Source organism: Trichosurus vulpecula, chromosome 6 (assembly GCF_011100635.1).
Source record: "Trichosurus vulpecula isolate mTriVul1 chromosome 6, mTriVul1.pri, whole genome shotgun sequence".
In the NCBI taxonomy this organism is placed as follows: Eukaryota; Metazoa; Chordata; class Mammalia; order Diprotodontia; family Phalangeridae; genus Trichosurus; species Trichosurus vulpecula.
In genome coordinates, this window is record NC_050578.1 from 158665821 (window position 1) to 158688198 (window position 22378).

The following is a 22378-nucleotide window of genomic DNA, read 5'->3' on the forward strand; positions in this document are numbered from 1 at the left end:
AATATGGTAGAAATTAGGTATAGACCAATCCCTCACACCATATAGCAAGATAAGCTCCAAATGGATACATAACTTAGATATGAAATGTCAAATCACAAATAAATTATAAGATCAAAGAAGAAATTACCTTTCAGATCTGCGGATAGGGGAAGAGTCCATAAACAAAAAAAGTGGATGAAGATTGTAGAATATAAAATAGACAATTTTGATTGCATAAAATTAAAGAGATTTTTCACAGAAAAAAAATAAAGTTACAATTGGAAGGGAAAAAAATCTTTGCAGCAAATTTTGCTAATTAAAGTCCCATTTCTAGGATAGCTAAGAATCCGATTTCAAATACCCCTTAGACACTTGCTGGCCATGCAACTTATGGGTAAATCATTTAACATGTCTATGCCTTGTTTTTTTCACCAGCAAAATGAAGGTGATGGACCTGATGACCTGTAACATCCTTTCTAGCTCTAAATCCCATTATCCCATGCCCATTTGTTTTTTGTCTTATGAACCTTAAACCTTTGATTAATGCCCAAAGAACTATTGCTCGTACACACAGGAATATGAACATGTACTCATTAAGAATATAAACAGAGGCTTCTTCTCACCAAGCAAGTAAGCAAAGATGACAAAAGATGGGAATAGCTAATAATGGAGGGATTGTGGGAAGAGAGGTACCCTAGTGCATTGTTTCTGGAACTATCAATCAATGCAATAATCATCTTCAAAAGCAATTTGTAGTGATTCAAGTAAAGCTGATAAAATGTTGATGCCCTTTGACCCAGAGATTCCATTGCTGGGTACATACCCTAAGGCAATCGTTGATAAGGAAGGAGTTGCCATAAGTACTGAGGTATTTGTAGCATCACTTTTTGTAGTAGTAAAGAATTGGAAACAAAGTAGATGCTCTTCCATTGAGGAATGGCTAAACAAATGGTGATACATAGTATTATGCTGTCAGAAATGACAAAGATGATGAATACAAAAAAGTATGGAGAAAACCTTATAGGATCAGATGCAGCCTGAAGTAAGCAGATCCAAGAAAATAATATATACAATGACTACAGCAATTTTAATGGAAACAACCACCACAAAAAAAAAATCAAAAGTGAGTGTTACTAAGAGTTAGTGTTGTGAAGAATAAGCATGACCTCAAAGAAGAGATGTGAAAAGATACCTCCTCCCCTCCTATGCAGAGATGGGAGGTCCGTGGGTGTGGAACATTACATTTATTTTCAGACCCTTACAATGCATTGACCAGTTTTGCTCATTTTCCCCTTTTTTTCTTTTTCTTTTCTTTATTTTTTGTATATGTCTCTCTGGGAGGGGGCAGGGGAAGGGATACTAGGAAAAATTCTAGTGATTAAAAAATAAAATAATAATAGCTGTCAATGAAAATAATTTTTAAAAAGCTATGAACAAAATTTATTTTTTATATTTTCCTCTTCAAAACCAACAATCCTTAATTCTACAAAGTTGCCACCGTATCAGGAATTCCTTCTGATAATTTTCCTTAAAATTCCAGAATTTCACACTTGAGTTGTGTTACTCAAATACTCCAAATACCCAAATAGATCTGTGACTGTATTAATGTGGATATTCCCTCTACCACAAATGCATACCACTGTCCATTCATGCCTACCCATCCTGTGTACCTCTTGTCCAGTTCCTTCCATAAGTTTACCATAGGGGGTCCACCCAATGTGCTGAGGCCTACCTCACCTTCTCTTGATATCTTAAGGATATCAATGGAGCACTTGTTGCCACATAATAATGTAGAAAAAACATTAATATTTTAAATGAGCCCTTGTTTCAGACAGAAGCTTGGAGTCATTCAAAAGACTTCCAAATTTTCCAAGGAAATCTAGCTTTTTTTTCCTTCCCCCATTGAAATGAGTCCAATATATTGTCTATTTGCAATGAATGTCCAGGATATGTATAGCTAGATAGACAGCTAGATAGTCAGCTAGATAGGTAGATAGATAGATAGATAGATAGATAGACAGACAGATAAATGGATGGAGATCTATATATAAATAGATATAGATATCCCTACAACCATAATCTTGATATATATGTATACATACATATGTGTATATATATATATGCATATGTATTGTGGAAAGAGAGATTTTAAATCTCTTAAAATTAAAGATTTTAAGCACCTCAGTGATCTTAGGCACAGCCAAGGACCAGCTTAGCCAACTCCCGAATGGTTCATTACTAGACAGCTGGTCACAAGGGGACCCTTGTGACACATGGTTTGTTTGGTTTTTTTTTTCCCAGCTGTATCAGCTTATAAAAATGGTCTATTCATACTTGAAGGGACTGCCACCTCTATCACTGGCAAGTGATATGGCACCTAGAGGTGGGGGGGGGCAGTGTTTGGGAGGGGTTGGGGTGGGAGGGGCAAGTGTAAGCTGGGTGGAAGACCTTACAGCTCAGGCATGTGGTAAATACTGTAGAAATGAACTGTTGCTACTTCTTTAATTGACTATACTTACTCCACAGTAAATATGGTGTCCTCAAGTCTTTTGTTTTCACCCTTGAGCCTCCCCTCTGTGAGTTAAAATGCACCATAAGAAAAGGCCTGTAGGGGAGAGGGCATTGAATTAGGAGTGTAGAGATGGGAGTCTGTATCCAGGCTTTGCCATGTACTATCTTCATGACCTTGGGCAAGTCACATTCCTCTCTGGAACTCAGTTTTCTCTTCTGTAGAAGGAGGAACCCTAGTGAGCACTAAATTCCCTCCCAACTTTAAGCCCCTGACTCGATGAACATTCTGATAGCAGATCACTTGGGGCTGCTTCACCATCCAATTTACAGATGAGGAAAAAGAACCACAGAGAAGTGAAGAGACTAGCCCACTGTCACAAAGATGAGGAAGGGAAGATCTGGAACTAGAAACTGGGTCTTCTGACTCCAAACCCAGGGCTCTTCCTCCTTAGAGAATTGATAAATTAGAATGTAAGCTCATGTAACTCACCACAAGTTTTAAAGATGACTTTTAGACCTTCCAGCTCTCTATACAATCCTATCATCCTTTTATTTTACCCATTATTGGTCTCTCTGGTTCTTTGGTGAAACCCTTTCTAAGTCTATTAAGGATTGGGACAAGAGGATTAGATGAACTCAGGGTGTGCTGGCATTTGTTAAATTTACAGTGTGACTATTTATAACTCAGAAAGCAACAAGAACCACAAGTTAGAGCTTCGAGAATTGTGTTGTTGATCTCTAGACTTAAGAAAGTGATAGAGAAACTATTAATAATGCAGATTAAACTTAAAAGTGCATTATGGGTATATTCCCCACCCATGTCCCAGTCAATGTTAAACAATTTATCTGTGCACCCCAAGAGGAGAAGCTCTCCAAAGTTTCTCCCATCTCTAGCAGTCTATAAGTTTATGATGCTAAACTGTGTGGGTTTTACTCAAATTAAAGGCCCTTGTGTACTATTATTTGCACTGTGAATTGTAGAAAAGTTAGAAAACACTAAGATTATTTTTTTCTGATTTTTCCTTCTTTTGAAAGACAAGAACTTAAGTCCGAGTGATTATTATGGGAAGACTGGGGAGCACACTTATCTAGATATTCATTACTGAATAGAAAAGTGGGAAAGGGCAGGTTTGTGATATCTGGGGCAATTTTGAGCTTCTGTTATTATGAAAATAAAAAATGCTTTATGTTAGCCAAAATGATTCAGAATCCAGAGATACTGTATGATTTATGAGCTGAATTTTGCCAGGCTTGGCTTTCTCAGGAGAAAGTAAATACTGAGGGCTAGATTTGAGAGAATGGAGAAGTTGTGGTATTTATGAGAATAGAAAATGTCATTATTCAAGTATACTAATGTTAAAAAGATGCCTGACATCACTGTTGATTCTGGGGCAAAAATCTGAGGTCACAGAAGATACTGGTTAGTTAACAACTGAGGCAGGCTTTACTTTCTACCTAAATGTACTAGTACTAGTAATGTGCTAGTGGGGATATATTCAAAGTCTGATTACTTATCCCATTAGTCAACACCATTAATTAAGCAGTTGTATCTAGAGCACTATAGAAGGCACCATGGCAATTTATAGTTTTAAATCACAGGAACATACATGTCCAAGTATGGACCTGCTCTAATGCCTAGAAACATCTATGACAATTCAAAATGATTAGTGGTGCTGCCTTTGAATTCAGATAAGAAGGATAAATAAACCTCTTCCCAGACCAGAATTCGCCTTGATGTTTTCTTTTTCTGCCTTTCTAATTTGGTATAATCAAGTTCTCAAAGCCTGAGTTTCTCCAAATACTCTTCTAATGCCATTCCTAGAAGTTGGAGGGCAATGAGATAGGACTAGACAAAGTCATGAAGAAATCAGAGACCTAGAGGTGAATCCTGCCCCTGAATGAAGCAGGGTACAGTGGCTAGAGGGCTGGACCTGAAATCAGAAGGACCTGTGTTCAAATAAAATCCCAGACACTCTCTAACTGTACAACCTTGGGCAAGTCACTGAACCTAAGTTTACTCAGCTGTAAAACGGGGATCAGTAAAACGGGGATCACATAATAACATCTACCTCCCAGGTTGTTATGAGGATCAAATGAAATAATATTTGCAAAGTGCTTAGCACAGTGCCTGGCACCCAGTAAGCTATTTATAAAGGCTTCTTCCCTTCCCTTTGTTTACTACAATTGCGTTACTAATTGTTGTTACTTGTCCTTCATTCTTGAAGAGGACCGTGACATCTGGAAGGTGATACTATGACTTGCAAGGAAATTGGATTTAAGTGAGGGAGGGCTGTGCAAAGTCATCAGCCTCACTTTCTCCTACAGAGCCATCTAGGTCCAGCTGCAAGATATAAATCAGGACGACTGGAGATGTCCCCCAACACTACTGATAGATTTCTTTTAAAGTACACTGACATTTCAGTTGATTTTAAACAACCTTTGATGTTATTAATATTTGGGCAGGTATGACTGGCTTTATCTCCAACAATTGCATTGCTCATAAATTTCTTTTAAAGTATATGACATTTCAGTTGATTTTAAACAACCTTTGAAGTTATGATATTTGGTAACTGGTTTTATCTCCAAGGAAGGCTCTATCAATAAACTGGCATATAGGGCCATAATATATACATAATTGTCTATAATCTAACGAAGCTACATATTCTTTAAAAGGCCGGCATTGATTGAACTGAGTAGCTAGTTAAGATTAGCCTGTTGATCCTTACCCTTTGATTCAGAGATCTCACTGTGAGGCATATACCCCAAAGAGATCAATCACAGAGAGGAAGGTCCCGAATACAACAAAATATTCATAGCAGCACTCCTTATGATAACAAAGACCTGGAAATAAAGTATATGACCATTTGATTGAGGAATGGTTAAATAAACTGAGAGTAAATGGAATGGAATATGAAGAATCCAGAGAAATTTAGGAAGACTTGTATGAACTGATGAGAGTGAAGTAAGCAAAACAAGGAAAACAATATACACATTGATTACAATAGTGACAATGTAAAGAACAAAAAGAAACAAAATTGAATACTACATTCAATTATAATAATGACCAAGCTTAGCCCAAGAGAAGAGTTTAGAAAATGGGTCTCTTTCTTATCACTGCAGAGGTGGAGGTCAGTGGGTAGGAAATATTTCATAAATTATCAAGCACAATGTTGTCTAGTTTTGGAGAACTGCATTTTTTTCTTCTTTATTCTTTAACCTTTGTTACAACTGTAATGAATTAACGTAGATACAGAAGGACTAGATTTTTCATCAAATTAGTTGATTAATCAAAGGTGGAAACAAGGTTCAAATTAAGTCCTTACTTGATTTAGGAAGAGTACCTGACCTCAAACTATTTCAGTGTCATCTAAGGGTCCCAAAATAATATGGCTGATGGAGTCGCTCCATTTATAACTCATTGAAGGGAATTGTTCTCAATAGGCACGGTCAAATGTTTATAGTTAGTTTAGCATCTCTTTGTGGGCTCTGTTTTGTGATTAGATCCCACACTTTCAGAAGACAACATCTTTATATTCTTCCCCCCTAGCGAAACATTTGACTTCCCCAGCAAATCCACCAGGGTATCTTGGGAGCTTATTTTTCCATAGTGCTAAATTCTAAACAGCTCTCTAGTGACTAAGTTTCTAAATTACATGCAGTATATATTACATGCACATGTTACAGCAGTAAGGGAGAACCACACAAGCAAAAGCGCATATCTATTAAAAAAGCTATGTAATAATAACAGTAGTTATTCTTCATAATAACAAATCATACATTAAAAAGCACTGTATATTCATAAAGATGAATAGGAAATTATGCATAGTAAACAGGCAAATGTATCTATGGCACTCAAATATGCAGTAATTACCATGTGCCTCAATGAGCATATGTAATTGCATTCATAAACGCTAGCATTGTCATCTGGTGGCCATATGTATAGCTACTTCACTAGTTTTCCCTATGACATCATAAGTTGTTTTGTCACAGATAGAAAGATCTCGGTCTCTTGGGACTGTCTCTCTCTACCTGAATTAATTGATGGTACCATCATCATTAGAATTATAGTCCTGCTTCTTTAAACCTAGATTTACGAAGGACCCAGGCTGACTCTGTTGGATATCTCTGTACTTAGGAGTCTCTACAACTGAAATTCTATGTAGGCGAGGTGCCTCCTCTGAGTTGAGTCCTTTCTCCCATTCAAATTTGTTATTGGGTTACAGATTTGCATGTCTTCTTCACTTGGCAATTTCTATTTCGAGCCAGTCTGGTTTGGACAATACTTGCACAGTTTGGAGGTGGTCTCTTTTACTGAGAGACCACTAAAGCAACTGTCCATCAATCTATAGCTGTTCATCAGGGATTCCAACTAAATCACCTATGGGTAATAAGTGGCTGCAGTGGATTGTCTTTACAAGGCTCCCAAAAGACTCTGAATCTTATTGTGTAAACAGGCAAGTTGCTCAGTCTCTCCACAAGTAGGTGTGGAGTAGCCTTCCACTGATCTGATAATTTGTGTATTCCATGAACACTGAGATTTTTTTTTTTTGGCAAAACTGTCTCATTCAAGGTCTTGATAATGAAATTTTTCTTCACCTTTAATCAAATACTCCACATAAATCAAGGGCGGTATATTTAGAAAGTCTAAAATGCTACCCAGAAATGAGTAAAGTTGAAAGAAAAGGTATCATATACAAACACAAATCAGGTATGGAATGGGTTGTTTACTCCCACACAGAAAAAGGACTGCCAAGCATAAAAGAATCATAGTGTGCATTACAGAGTGATTAGAATAGAATTCAGTAACAACTAATTACTTCTTATACATCCAACTGGGAGGCTATTATCAAGCTTTGTTGAGACATAAAAACGTTTTTTGCAAGATTGCTAATTAGCCATGTTACATTAACTTCCATTGGCATTGTCCAATCAAAGAACCAACCTTCATCTTTCTAGTTACCTTTCTCTAAAACTGATTTCTCCCTTGATACTGGTCCACTGTGGCCATTGTTTAGGCACTTTCTCCCACCATGCTGCTTGAGTGCCAGGTAAGGGGAACATTATATAGCTTGTTGCTACATTCTCTCCAGATCTTTCAGTGTTCACAAGTTTGATGCTTTCAACATTCATTTTTTTAAATAAGATTTTGAATTCTAAATTTTTATCCCTTCCACCCTCCCCTTCCCTCTCCCCAAGATGGCAAGCAATTTGATATAGGTTATACATGTGCAATCATGTTAAACATTTCCATATTAGTCATGTTATGTATTTCCTCATTTCTTAAAGCATATTAGTATTCCATCACTAGTATGTGGAGGGGGGAGGGTAAGAGAAAAGGGAAGGAGAAGGGGAAGGGAAAGGGGAAGAGAAGGAAAGGACAAGGAAGGACAGGGAATAAGCATTTATATACTACCTACTGTATTCCAGGAAAATATTAGAAATTAGAAATATTGTCTTGTTAGTAGGTTTCCCCTTCTTTGGAATTTTTCAAGCAAGGGTTGAATGACCATTCATGTGATAAAGTGGATTTTCAATCAGCTATAGGTCAGGCTAGAGAGCTTCTGAGGTCTCTTCCCATTAAGATCTGGGATTCTGTAAATTCCTGGGAAACTCTAAATTCCAGTTCTGGAACCATGATCAAATCAACTCACCAATTGCTCCTAGAAGGGTATGTCAAGCTACTCCCCATATTACCATTCACCATTCCTGCAACTTTCTGAACCAAAGTGCCTCAAGGTTGTTGATAAAGGAAGAAAACACAGAAGAAAGTCAAAGGCAGCCAAGGGTCCTGGCACAAGTCTGGTTGGTTGAATCTATGCTTCGTAACATTATGTTAAGATAGAGGAAGGCTAATCTCCATCTTTTGCTGAAATCACATCTTGTGACTTGCAGGGATGCATTTCGAGGGGACATGAACCAGAAATCACCACTGCTTCTATCAAGTGTGATACTCTGAGACATCAGGCTTAGTCCTTTAGGCTCAGCAGACAATTAAGGGACTCTGCAGATGAGTCATATGCAGCCAAAAACTGGCCCCAAAATTTCCCTCTCAGTAAAGTGAAATTGCAGTGGTACATGACCAAGGGAGAGGTGGGGAAAGGACCCATGACACAAACATCCTTCCAATGTAGTCTCATCTAATTGCAAGGTGCAACTTCAGGGCAGATTGGAAGGCTATTTTCTAATCCTATCCTTAAATTGTCTTAAGGGAAATAACTTTCTATTCCCAAAAGACTCCCAAATACACATCTCAGTTCCACTACTTTCTCCCTGTGTGACTTTGAGCAAACCATTTAATATATCTAGGCCTCGGTTTCCTCATCTAGGAAATGAATGAGGTCAGACAAGATAATCTCTAAGGCTCCTTTCAGCTATAAATCTATGATCCTAAGATACCTATACACAGGGTTATAAAAAGGAAATTATCTTTTAAAGCAGTGCCCTCACATTATTACCAAAATAAGTGGATAACATAATCAAATGGCATTGTAAAGTGTTTCATTAATGATCTTTGCCCTGATATTTATTCCAAAGAATTTTCAGGCATGCTGATAAGAATATAGTAATTAATCAAATAATGGCACAGAAGACTGCTGGTAATTATATCAAGTGATAAAAGTATAATAGAACAGGCGGTTTTCAGAAGAAAAATCAAAGTTATCTATCTATAGTCATATGAAGAAATGCTCTAAATCACTACTGATTTGAGAAATGCAAATTAAAACAACCCTGAGACACCACTTCACACCTATCACATTGGCTACTATGACAGAAAAGAAAAATGACAAATGTTGGAGACGATGTGGAAAAATAGGCAAACTAATACACTGTTGGAGTTGTAAACTGATCCACCATTCTGGAGAACAATTTGTAACTATGCCCAAAGGGCTATAAAACTGTGCATACTCTTTGACCCAGGGCTGCAGAACCACTAGTAGGTTGTACTCCAAAGAGATCAAAAAGAGGAAGGACACACACACACACACACACACTCACTCACATATATACATACATACATACATATATATATATATAATATACACACATATATATTGTTGACCTGAAAGTTTGGTTAAAGGAGGCAAACAGGCTAGGTGATATGTAAATTCATATTGTTTGTTCCCCTAAAGCTAGCAGAATACATACAAGTATGGATCCAGATAAAATCTGACTGTCTGAACAAAAGAATGAGAAGGCTTACATGCATTTAAGAAGAGTTCCAACTCAGCATTTCTGTGTCACTCAAAATTTATGATCCCCATGTATGTTTAATCACAGTATAAGAAAGGAATTTCTTAATTGGATAAGTGGTAAATACAATAAGATAAGAGAGTTGACAAAGTGTCAATTGAAATTACAATCCAGGACATCTGTATTTTCTTTACCATTAACATACCATAACATAGTATATGTCTATAAAATATTGATAAGAATAAGTCCCATTATTCAAGCTAGTATCTTAGGTTAAGGGTCTCATCCTTAATGGCCATGAACAGAGGAAAGAATGTTCTTAAGTCAGCCCCATCTGGGCTTGTTGACATAAGAAGAGGTATTCTCTGAGTTTACTCAGAGAACAAAGAGGCTGTTAGGTCCAGGCTTTTCTTCTAGTTGATTAGTTCAGGCTGTGGACCTTATTAAAGTTATTAAATTGATGTTAAATGATTATCATTACATTTATAGCAGCTCTTTTTGTGGTAGGAAAGAAATGGAAAGGATCCCATCAATTGGGGAATAGCCGAACAAGTTATGATACATGATCGTGATGGAAACTAATGTGCTATAAGAAATAATGAGCACGTGTATTTCAGAAAAAATCTGGGAAGACGTACATGAACTAATGCAAAGTGGAGTGAGCAGAACCAGGACAAAAGTAATGGCAATATTATATTATTGACATTGCCAACTATGAATGACCTAGTTTTTCTCAGCAATACAATGACCCAAAACAATTCCAAAGGATATAATGAAAAATGCTATTCATCTCCAGAGAAAGAACTGATGGAGTCTGAATGTAGATTGAAGCACATTTTTTGACTTTTTTTATTATTCTTGGTTTTTTGGTCTCCATTTTCTTTTGCAACATGGCTAATATGGAAATGTTTTGCATGGCTCTACATGGATAATCTATATCAAATTGCTTTCCTTCTCAATGAGGGGGAGTAGATAGGGAGAGAATTTGGAAATCGAAATTTAAAAAAACAAATTTTAAAAATTTTTGTTTACAAGTAATTGAGAAAAAATAAAATAAAAATTAAGTGTAAAAAAAAGTATAATAGTACCAGGCTTTGGATTCAGGAAGTTATTTTTGTCAAAGTACAGTCTTAAAGAATAGTCTCAGTGTGACTTATTCAGCATAGAGGGAAGTCAACACCCTAACCATCTGTTTATAAGCAACAGGAATAGAAAATTCAGATCCAAAAATACAAGCTTCTACTATATGAAATAATTGTGTTCCTTAGCTCAGGGCAGTCCCCTAGGAGAGTGCCAAGTCTTACATGGTGTTTAAATCTCACCATGCCCTTTGCTCCTACCTTCACTCTGTTTATCCAGGTAAATTCAGCTGAATATGAAAATGAATATCAGAAACATCCTTGACGTTGGGGTGGGATGGGGTGAGGAATCTTAAAAAGGCAACCTAGTTGCATGGAAAATGAAGCAAAGCAAAGGGAATGATCCCACCTTCTTTTGCTTTGCTGTTGGTGGGAATGCTTATGGACCTCAGATCTCAGAAACTGCTTAGCCTCAGTTTCTTTTTAGTACCAAGTAGGGCAACCACTTCCAAGATGAGAGGATTAGATCAGATAAACTCTGAGATCCCTTTCAGCTCTAAATACTAGGTTCCTTTTCTCCATCTGCTCCCTTCATGAACCATTGTCCATAACTAAGAACAAGAAGCTTTGGAGGTTACTCCTGTGCACTCTACCTTCCAGACGGCCCTGCTTCTGCTTCCACAGAACAAAAATTTGCATCCTCACTACCACCGTTTCCCATTCATGTAAATTCCTCCCCTCCACAGGCATAGCAGCTGCTTCTTCTTCCAAGGCAGACAATCCAAATGCTGTTGCCATTTTACATAGTCATGCACATGGGAAAAGGGGTCCTCGAAATTGAAGATAGTAATTTTGAAATTCACCAACTTTGGGTTGCACAAAAAAAGTCACCCTACCTACCTACACCAATAAGAACAATTCCTTATTCATTTATTTTCAAGTCTTATAACGCTATTGCTTCCAGCTCTGAAATAACTTTCGATTAGACAATCTAGGAGTCTGCAAAAAATAGTACATCTTGGAAACTTTACCAATGCAAAATTCCTTTGATATAATAGAGGAATTGGACCTATGATTTCACTGGGACAAGACTCCCAGATGAAGCTTTTTCTACTAGCAACTATTAAGTTGATTGGCTTTGCTAAACCGGTTTCCTTTATTATAAGGGAAGACTCATTGGATAAGGGGTGGTATATCATACGTAGGAAGAAAAAAGTCCTCTAAACTATACAATTATGTACAATTATGAATGGAAATGCCTGGCATAAAAATATATCAATGAAACATTTTTTTTCCTTTAGTAATACGTGTTGGGTTTAAGGGAAACTTTGGAGCTTGCATGATAAAGAGAAGAGGAAACCAATCCCTTCAATTCAACATATTTGTTAAGAGTTTGCCTCAGGATAACTTGTGACTACATTCTAGTAAATATAGAATCCCTGTGATCTACCATACAAAGTTTTTTCATTTCTCCTCAAGGATATGATAAATGTAATGACAGTAACAAAAGGAAAGGTTATTCAGATTGCTAGGACACGTTATCTATGTGTTAATTCCTTTTGCTGATTCATGCTTGTTCAGATAATAAGGGGTATTTTCGTTATTAATAACTCTCACATAAATACCTTTAGTTCATAGTAGTACTTTTCCTTTGAAAAGCTCCAAGTATTCTGTTCAAGATAATTATGGAATAGCCAAGGTTCTAGGGTATTTTTAGGTACCTATTTCTAGAACATCAGTATACACAGTGAGAGTATAAGCCTTTCAAATCTCATCTTCATAGTCACACCCCACTGACTACTTTAACTACTAAAAATGCAAAATGCATGGCAATTTTGCAACATGAGAATTTACTTTTCCTTTAGGGTAGAATTTAAATTTTAGGAGAAATAGAAGTCTCCATGGAATACTTTTTTATTTTGTTTTGTTTTTAGCATATTTTACAGACCTAAAATTATTTTGTTAGGTTAAGGCCATTAAAAACCTTATTTATTTAGCAATAACTATACATTTAAATTTTCTTTTTGAATTTAGCATTATTATTTCAGAAATTAATAAATAAGATTTCATAGGCTGTAAGTCTTAGCACGTAATAATCTCTAACAAGCTAAAATTGTGGGTGATCCAAAGGAGAGATACTTAATAGGCTTAAGTAGGCTGCAGCATATTACCAATGATGATTTGCGTATGAGAAATGGCACCAAAAGATATTATCAAGGAAATATAAGATCATAAAAGAAAGTAGGAAACATGGAAGGAGACTGGACAGCCCAAAGGATGTATATGTGCTCATATAATGTTAAAAGACTCAGAAGTCCTCTAGGATATTGGCTAGGTTCTGTATCAGGATGTTCTGGCTGCACTGAGATCATAGAACCAAGCTTTTAAGTAAAGGATTCAAGGTCCTGATCTCAAACTGTGAAGAGCACTGCTCCACGCACTGAGATACAACATTTGGATGAAATATAGTCCTCCTTGAGCCCACAGGGAGATAAGGTACATACATGTAACTATAATTAATGCAATAGTATACAATAAAGGCACTGAACAGAGTGTTGTATAAGGTGCTCAAGTTTAAAAGCTGTTACTGAGAGTCAGAGTTTAGGGAAGGCTTCATAGAAAACATGGCCTTTGAGTTGGACTTTAAAGGATATGAAGAGAATTTGACAGGCAAAGAGAGAAAAAGCTATGTTGTGTCCAAGGAATAATGAGTGAACTATGGCTCAAGTGTAGAAGACAGAGGAGGAAATAACATGAAAACTTTGCTAGTTTATGAGAAGCAGGCAAAACTGAGAACAGAAGACACAAACTATCAATATTACAGTGCAATACAGGATATTATTTTTTATTCTTGGACCTAGCAGTCTCCATGTTGTAAAGCAGATTCCAAAAAAAGTGAAAGAAAAGGGAGAAATACAAAATTCACAAAAAAAAATTTTTTGCTACACAGGAAGCTTGACTAATAGATCTCATTTTCTGAGCTATCAGAAATTTCTACTTCTTTTCATACTTTAGCTCTTTGTGGATCTCAAGGTCATGAGCCCAGGAGGGGCCAAGTTCTAACTATTTTACAGTTATAAAACCATTTTTTTTTACAATTACAAAACCTTTGCTCACAGTCCTCTCCATCCTAAACCCCTTGAGTAATTAGACCTCTGAGCTCATTGTGTCTAAACTGTCTAGAAATAAGTGGATGCTACTGCCAATGTCCACTGTACTCTCAGTCTTTAGAGACCTATTCAGGAGAGGTACGCATCCAATTCCCAGATGAAAAGTCAGCTAAAGGAGGTTGCCAGTATGAAAGGCACCAAGTCCTTCTTGCTTCTTTCCCTGGAAACAGAAGTACACATCACTCTTACATTCAAAGTATACTTGATTGCTTGTCCTCAGCAGATTGGAATTTTAATGATGTAAACACTTTCAGATGTTTACTAAATATTTTTCTTCCTATGTTGTAGTTTTTTTAAAAATTGTTTTGGAATAGCAAAGGGCTATTATTATTTGGAGTAATGTCATGTGGACAAGGGAATAGACTAGACTCCTTGCCCCAGGGGTTGGAAGTAGCAGAGTCAAATGCTGTAAGGAAAATCTTTCAGACACAGCTGTCCAAAAAAGAAATTGCTTATCTCAGGAAGTAGTAGGTTTCCCCTCTCTAGAGATTTTATATGAAGGCTGAGTGACTACTTTTTTAGGTATATTGTTGAGAGGATTCTAGTTCATGAAATCGATGAGTCCAGGTTCCCCTGACTCTGAGATTCCGTGATAACATTATATGGGCATTTTACTACCACAGAAGAAACAGCTCTCACACAAAGGAGTTATTCATGGTCTTGTGATAGCACTTGTTTGGCCTTTTTTTCAGACCAGTCTACAACCAGCCTAACTATATTTTTTATGGCCTATTCTCCATTTACCATTGTGAACTTTGCCAACTCTAAGCCTGCGTGACATTGTCTTAGGGCCCTGCCTCACTTTGCATATTTATTCTGCCTTGCATAGTTCCCAATTAACCAGACTGGCTCTCCTTTTCTTCCTTCCTTCCTTTTTTTTCTTTTCTTCTTAAATAATTTTTGATATTTTCTGTTTCTAATGCCATCGGAATTATCCAAGAATCCCTCCCACTTTCCTTCCCAGAGAGCCATCACATATGACTGTATTTTTAGAGAGGAAAAAAAATCAGCACAAAGTATTGATGCATTGGAAAACTCTAAAAAAAAAAAAAAAGGAAATGTGTAACATCTGTGGACTTTCCACCTCCTCAAAAGGGTGGATTGGGAGTGTCTTCTCATTTCTCTTCTTTTAAGTCCTGCTTGATCTTTATAATTTTGTTACAATTACTTTTGATTTTTTGGTGTGTATTTTTTCTTTTCATTTACATTGTTGTAGTTACTGTGTATGTTGTTTTATTGACTCTGCTTACTTCACTTTGCATCGGTTCATGTAGGTCTTTTCCAGGCTTCTCTGTTTTCATCACATTTATCATTTCTTACAGCGCAGTAATATTCCATTACATTTATGTCTCACAATTTGTTTAACCACTTCCCAATTGAGGAGCATCTACTTTGTTCCCAATTCTTTGAAATCACAAAATGTACTGCTGTAAATATTTTGGAGTGACTGGGACTTTCTTCTTATTGATGGCTTCCTTGGAATATGAGCCCAGTATCAAAGCCTCTGTTTCAAAGGATATGAACATTTTAGTCACTTTGTTTGCATAATTCCACATTGCTTTCCAAAATGGTTGAACTATTTCATATCTCAACCAACATCTTCCCACAACTCCTCCAACATTGACTGTTGTCATTTTTGTCATTTTGCCACTTTTATACCATTTTTAAATAACATTTTTTCTGTCACCTCTCCCATTGAAAAAAGAAAAACAAAACCCCAATAATAAATATGCATAGTCAAGGAAAACAAATTTTTGCATTGGCCATGTCCCCCCCAAAATATGTCTCCTTCTGCACCCACCTCTCTGTAAGGAGGTAGATAGCATGCTTTATCATTGGTCCTTCGGAATCATGTTGGTCACTGCATTAGTCAGAGTTCTTAAGTCTTTCAAAGTTGTTTGTCTTTACAATGTTATTCTTATTGTATAAATTGTCTTCCTGGTTCTGCTAACTTTACTCTGCATCAGTTCATACAAGTCTTCCCAGGTACCTCTGAAACCTTCTCTTTCATAAATTCTTCTGGCACAGTAGTATTCTATTACATTCATGGACTATAATTTGCTCAGTCATTCCCCAAATGATAGGCACCCATTTAGTTTCCAGTTCTTTGCACTAGAAAAAGTTGATATGAATAATTATGTACATATGGGTCCATTTCTCTTTTTTTTATCTCCTTGAGATATAGGTCTAATAATGGTACGACTAGCCCAGTTGTCCAATGCAGGATTAAAAGTCCACAATGGCAAGCCAGAGATAATTCTCTTCATTAAAAAAAGTGCCACAATACCACAATTCTATGAGCCCATATACTTGGATGAGAGATTGCTTTAACTGACACAAACTGGGAAAATAAAGAGTGGAGAAAGGGGAGCCAGTTTATAGATATACATATATATATATATGTATATATATGTGTGTGTGTATGTATATGCTTGCATGTATGTATGTATGTATGACGGTATGTATGTTTGTAAATGTATGTTTGTATGTATGTAAATTGGATACTAAGGTGATAACCATCTTTCTGGAGAATTACTAAATAAATTGTGGTAAATGAATGTAATGAAATATATTGTGCCCTAAGAAATCATCATTTCTTCAGCTGTTCCTTTGTAGTCACTAATGACATTTCCCACTGTGACCTTAAGCAAGTCACTTAGCCTCTTTGGGCCTCAGTTTCCTCACCTATAAAATAAAGGGACTGATTATATCATCCCTAGAATTCCTCTCCCCTCCCCAGACCCGTGATTTTTTCTAGTGTATTAAACTCTCAGTAAGGAAACTCTAATGGTCAACAACATTTATTAAGCACTTATGTTCCAGGCTTGTGTTAAATGACCAGGAAACAAAAATCCCCAAAATAGTCCCTGCCCTCAAGGAGCTTCCAAACTAATGCGAAGACAACGTGCAACAACTTATGGAGATCCACATCTTCTCTGCAGTTTATAGCCATAGGGGATTGCCTAGAGGATCAGAAAGTTAAATGACTCGCTCAGGGTCACTAAGCCAGTCGGTGTGTCTGAGTACAAACTTGAACCCAGGTTTTGCTGACTCTGAGAGCTAGTCTCTATCCACCACACACTGTCTCTCTACCACTCAAAAAAAATGTCCTGATCCTAAAAGTTTTGATTTAATCTTATGCATCATGAGAGCTTGTGTATAAAGCAAAAGATAGAATGTGGATCAAGGAATCCCAGAAGTACAGCCAAACCCATGCCTGTTATTTCGAGGCCCTGTTGCGCAATTTTATGGTTTTAAAGAGCATCAGGTTTTGTCTTGCCTGTTTTCTGTGGCCAACTGCTGGTATGAGAACTGTTTTCCAAGTGCCCGTATGTTGGCTCGGGAGCACAACGAAACGCGGTGCACAAGCACAAAGCACAGAAGGAGACCAGCTCTCTCTGCCTTTACGTGACTTGCCATCATTATCCTGCACAGAGGGATTGGATGACTCACAAATTCCCGTGACTCACGGGGCCTCTCTGAGGTGGTTCTCCTGAGATCCATCAGTACGATGGACAGGCTGTTGTGCCAATGCGCACCGCCTTCACTTCAACTCAAGTTAGGGTCCAAACGCCTCCTCCCAGCAGGGCTTCCGAGGCGCCCATGGCCTGGTGCTGTGGTATCGGACTTGGGTTCAGCACCTCCCGGGTAGAGGACAGAGCGTCCCCCAGGTTCTCTTTAACGTTCTACCTCCCGTACCGGCTCAGCGGTTCACAGAGCTGCAGAGCTCTAATCTCCGCCCTCATCCTCCTCCCCAGCGTGGGTTAGGGAGCGCACAGGGGGCGGGCCAAAGCTGCAGTGGGTGGGGGAGAACGCATCTTGCTTAGCTCGGGAACGGCAGAGGGCTACGGTTCTGCAAAGGGGAATTAGAAGCTGGAGGCGACCTACTCCCCAGAGGTGAGCTGAGTCTAGCAGAGCAGATACCCACCTTTCCATCTTTCCCACAGTCTGGGCCGGAGAACCTCCCTTGAGGGCAGGAGTCTTGGATCCTTTGCCCACCTTGCTGTCCCATGACATTACCGTCTATACTGCCAGAACCAACTCTGGGGAAGGTGGCTTGTGGCGCTGGTTGGTGGGGGCGGGGCAGACAGGTAGGAGCTGGGACTCTGGACTGCATTCCAGGTCCCCCAGCCCCTCTGAGCGCACTCGGTCCCAGGCCTGAATGTGGAGGCAGAAGCAGGGGTGTTGTGCTGCCGAGTGCATGCATCCGAGTCTTTCTGCGTCAGGCAGGAAACAAGGCAGTTTGCTTCCCTTAGTGCTCTGGTCCTCGATGTAAGATCCTAGCAAACGGGAGAAAAGGTTTTGCAATAGAAGCTCCTGGCAATGGGGGGCGCGACCTTTGCTATCAACCTAAGGCAGGGGGCCCATGAAGATCGTAGGATCTTAGATTAAGAGCTGGAAGGGACCTTAGAGGCCATCTAGTCCAAACCTCTCGTTTTACAGATGAGGACACTGAGACACATAGAGGTTAAACTAGCTAGTAAATGTCTGAGATAGAATTTGAAACCAGTTTTTTTTTTATTTAAAGTTTTGAGTTCCAAATTCTATCTTCCCTGCCCTCCCACCTGGCTGAGACCGTACGCGATCAGATATAGGTTATACATGTGCAATTATATAAAGCATTTCCATACTAGTCATTTTGTATAAGAAGACTTGAATAAAAGAAAAAAATGAAAGAAAGTAAAAAAAATAGCATGCTTCAGTCTATATCAGTTCTTTCTCTGGAAGTGGATAGTATGCTTCATCATTAATCCATTGGGATTGTCTTGGATGATTGCATTGCTGAGAATAGCTAAGTCATTCACAGTTCTTCATGGAACAATATTACTGTGTGCAACGTTCTCCTCATTCTGTTCATTTCACTATGCATCAGTAGATGTGAGTCTTTCCAGGTTTTTCTGAAATCATCCTGCTTGTCATTTCTTATATAGCACAATGATATTTCATTACAATCACATACCACAGCTTGTTTAGCCATTCCTCAATTGATGAATATCCCTTCATTTTCCAATTTTTAGCCACCACAAAAAGAGCTGCTATAAATATTTTTGTATAAGTAGGTCCTTTCCCCTTTTTTTGGATATCTTTGGGAAATAGACCTAGTATTGCCGGATGAAAGGGTATGCACAGTTTTATAGCCCTTTGGGCATAATTCCAAATTGCTGTCCAGAATGGCTGGGTCAGTTCACAACTTCACCAACAGTGCATTAGTGTCTCAGTTTTCCCACATTCCCTCCAGCATCCAGCATTTTCCTTTTCTGTCATATTAGCCAATCTGATAGGTATGAGGTGGTACCTCACTCTCAGAGTTGTTTTAATTTGCATTTCTCTAATAAATAGTGATTTAGAACATCTTTTCATATGATTATAGATAACTTTGATTTCTTTGTCTGAAAACTTCCTGTTTGTATCCTTTGACCATTTATCAATTTGGGAATAACTTGTATTTTTTATAAATTTGACTCAGTTAAGAAATGAGACCTTTATCAGAGATACTCGTTAACAGAAATGTCCCCCAGTTTTCTGCTTTCTTTATAATTTTGGTTGCATTGGTTTTGTTTGTGCAAAAGCTTTTTAATTTTTATATCATCAAAATTATCTATTTTGCATTTTGTAGTGTTCTCCAAATCTTCTCAGGTCCTAAATTCTTCTTTTACCCATAAATCTGACAGATAAATTATTCCACACTCTCTTAATTTGCTTATGGTACCACCTTTATGTGTAAGTAACCTAACTATTTTGACCTTATTTTGGTATGCTGTGTGAGATGTTGATCTATACCTAGTTTCTGTCATACCATTTTCCAGTTTTCCAGCAGTTTTTGTCAAATAATGAGTTTTTGTTCCAAAAGCTTAGATCTTTGGGTTTATCATATACTAGATTCCTATGGTCATTTACTATAAGGTAAGTTGTACCTAATCTATTCCACTGATCCACAACTCTGTTTCTTGGCCAGTACCAGATTGTTTTGGTAATTACTGCTTTATAATAAAGATTGAAATCTGGTATGGCTAGACCACCTTCTTTTATATTTTTTCCATTGATTCCCTTGATATCTTAAAGATTTTGTTGTTCTGGATGAATTTTGTTATAATTTTTTCTATCTCTATAAAATAATTTTTTTCATAGTTTGTTTGGTATGGCACTGAATAAATAGATTAATTTATGAAGAACTATCATTTTATTATATTAACTCAGCCTAGCCATGAGCAATTAATATTTTTCCATTTGTTTAGATTTGACTTTATTTGTGTTAAATATTTTATAGTTGTGTTCATGTGGTTCCTGGGTTTATCTTGGCAGGAGATTCCCAAGTATTTTCCATCGTCTACAGTTATTTTAAGTAAAATTTCTCTTTCTGTCTCTTGCTGCTGGACTTTGTTGGTACCATATAGAAATGCTAATGATTTGTGTGGGTTTATTTTGTATCTTGCAAATTCGATAAGTTTGTTAATAATTTCAAGTAGATTTTTATTTGATGCTCTAGGATTTTCTAAGTATAACATCATATCACCTGTAAAGAGTGATAGTTTGGGGGGGGCGGAGTCAAGATGGCAGCTGGAAAGTAGGGATGTGCCTAAAGCTCTCCCCCAGGACCCTCCAAACACCTATAAAAATGGCTCTGAACAAATTCTAGAACTGCAGAACCCACGAAATAGCAGAGAGAAGCAGGGCTTCAGCCCAGGACAGCCTGGATGGTCGCTGGGTAAGGTCTATTGTACAGAGCTGGGAGTGGAGCAGAGCAGAACCCAGTATGGGCTGCCCCCAGACCAACCAGACCCAGGAGCCCAGCAGAACAGGCCCTAGCACCCTGAATCAATGAGCTGTGGCAATTACCAGACTTCTCAACCCACAAACACCAAAGACAACAGAGAAGGTTAGTGGGAAAAGCTGCTGGGACAGAGTGAAAGGAGTTCATGGTTTGGCTACCAGAGGTGGTGCAGCTACAGAACTACAGCTACAGTTGCTTCCTGGCCCAGGCCCACATGGTGGGAGGAATTAAGTGGCAGATCAGAGCTGGAAGTGCAGAGCCTGCTTAGATTGGAGTCACAGTCCAGGTTGGTGGTTCCTGGGGGAGGACAAGAACTGCTGTGACAGAGCTTGCTGTGTAGAAAAAGCTCTGAAAACAATGGCACAGCCCCTCAAGCTTGGGACAAAGTACTCTATACTCTACAAGCAGTCATACCTCAACGAAAAACTCAAGGGTCAAGTAGTTGGCTGGGAACATGGCCAGGCAGCAAAAACAGACTCAGATTCAGACTCAGACTTTGGAATCTTTCTTTGGTGACAAGACCAAAACATACAGCCAGAAGAAGTCAACAAAGTCAAAGAGTCTACATCAAAAGCCTCCAAGAAAAATATGAACTGGTCTCAGGCCATGGAAGAGCTCAAAAAGGATTTGGTAAAGCTTGAGAAGTAGAGGAAAAATTGGGAAGAGAAATGAGAGTGATGCAGGAAAACCATGAAAAACAAGTCAATGACTTGCTAAAGGAGACCCCAAAAAATACTGAAGAAAATAACACTTTAAAAATAGACTAACTCAAATGGCAAAAGAGCTCCAAAAAGCCCATGAGGAGAAGAATGCCTTGAAAGGCAGAATTAGCCAAATGGAAAAGGAGATCCAAGAGACCACTGAAGAAAATACTACCTTAAAAATTAGATTGGAGCACATGGAAGCTAGTGACTTTACGAGAAATCAAGATATTATAAAACAGAACCAAAGGAATGAAAAAATGGAAGACAATGTGAAATATCTCATTGGAAAAACCACTGATGTGGAAAATAGATCCAGGAGAGATAATTTAAAAATTATTGGACTACCTGAAAGCCACAATCAAAAAAAGAGCCTAGATATCATCTTTCAAGAAATTATCAAGAACTGCCCTGATATTCTAGAGCCAGAGGGTAAAATAGAAATTGAAAGAATCTACCTATCACCTCCTGAAAAAGATCCCAAAAAGAAGACTCCTAGGACTATTGTCGCCAAATTCCAGAGCTCCCAGATCAAGGAAAAATACTGCAAGCAGCCAGAAAGAAACAATTTGAGTATTGTGGAAACACAATCAGGATAATACAAGATCTAGCAACTTCTACATTAAGGGATCAAAGGGCTTGGAATATGATATTCCAGAGGTCAAAGGAGCTAGGATTAAAACCAAGAATCACCTACCCAGCATGATACCCAGTATCATACTCCAAGGCAAAATATGGATTTTCAATAAAATAGAGGACTTTCAAGTTTCTCGGTGAAAAGACCAGAGCTGAACAGAAAATTTGATTTTCAAACACAAGAATCAAGAGAAGCATGAAAAGGTAAACAAGAAAGAGAAATCCTAAGGGACTTACTAAAGTTGAACTGTTTTGTTTACATTCCCACATGGAAAGATAATGTGTATAATTCATGAGACCTCAGTATAGGGTAGCTGAAGGGAATATATACATATATGT

The 22378-nt window shown here is 37.9% G+C and overlaps 2 protein-coding genes across 5 annotated transcripts in view; one reads left to right on the forward strand and one right to left on the reverse strand.

The window, feature by feature from the left end:
- CWH43 (cell wall biogenesis 43 C-terminal homolog) overlaps positions 1-18141 on the reverse strand; it is a 93338-nt gene extending 75197 nt beyond the window's left edge. Inside the window, 1 exon segment of the mRNA XM_036765048.1 lies at positions 17859-18141. Within this exon segment, the coding sequence (XP_036620943.1) occupies positions 17859-17947 (89 nt within the window). The 5' untranslated portion in view covers positions 17948-18141.
- Positions 17506-22378, forward strand: part of OCIAD2 (OCIA domain containing 2) — a 30720-nt gene continuing 25847 nt past the window's right edge. The window contains exon 1 of one of the 4 annotated variants that reach the window (XM_036762480.1): positions 17506-17601. The gene's annotated coding sequence lies outside the window, so the exon portion shown is untranslated. Of the gene's footprint in view, positions 17602-17713; positions 17828-22378 lie in introns of those variants that run through there. The other 3 variants (XM_036762482.1, XM_036762481.1, XM_036762479.1) reach the window with 3 other exon arrangements.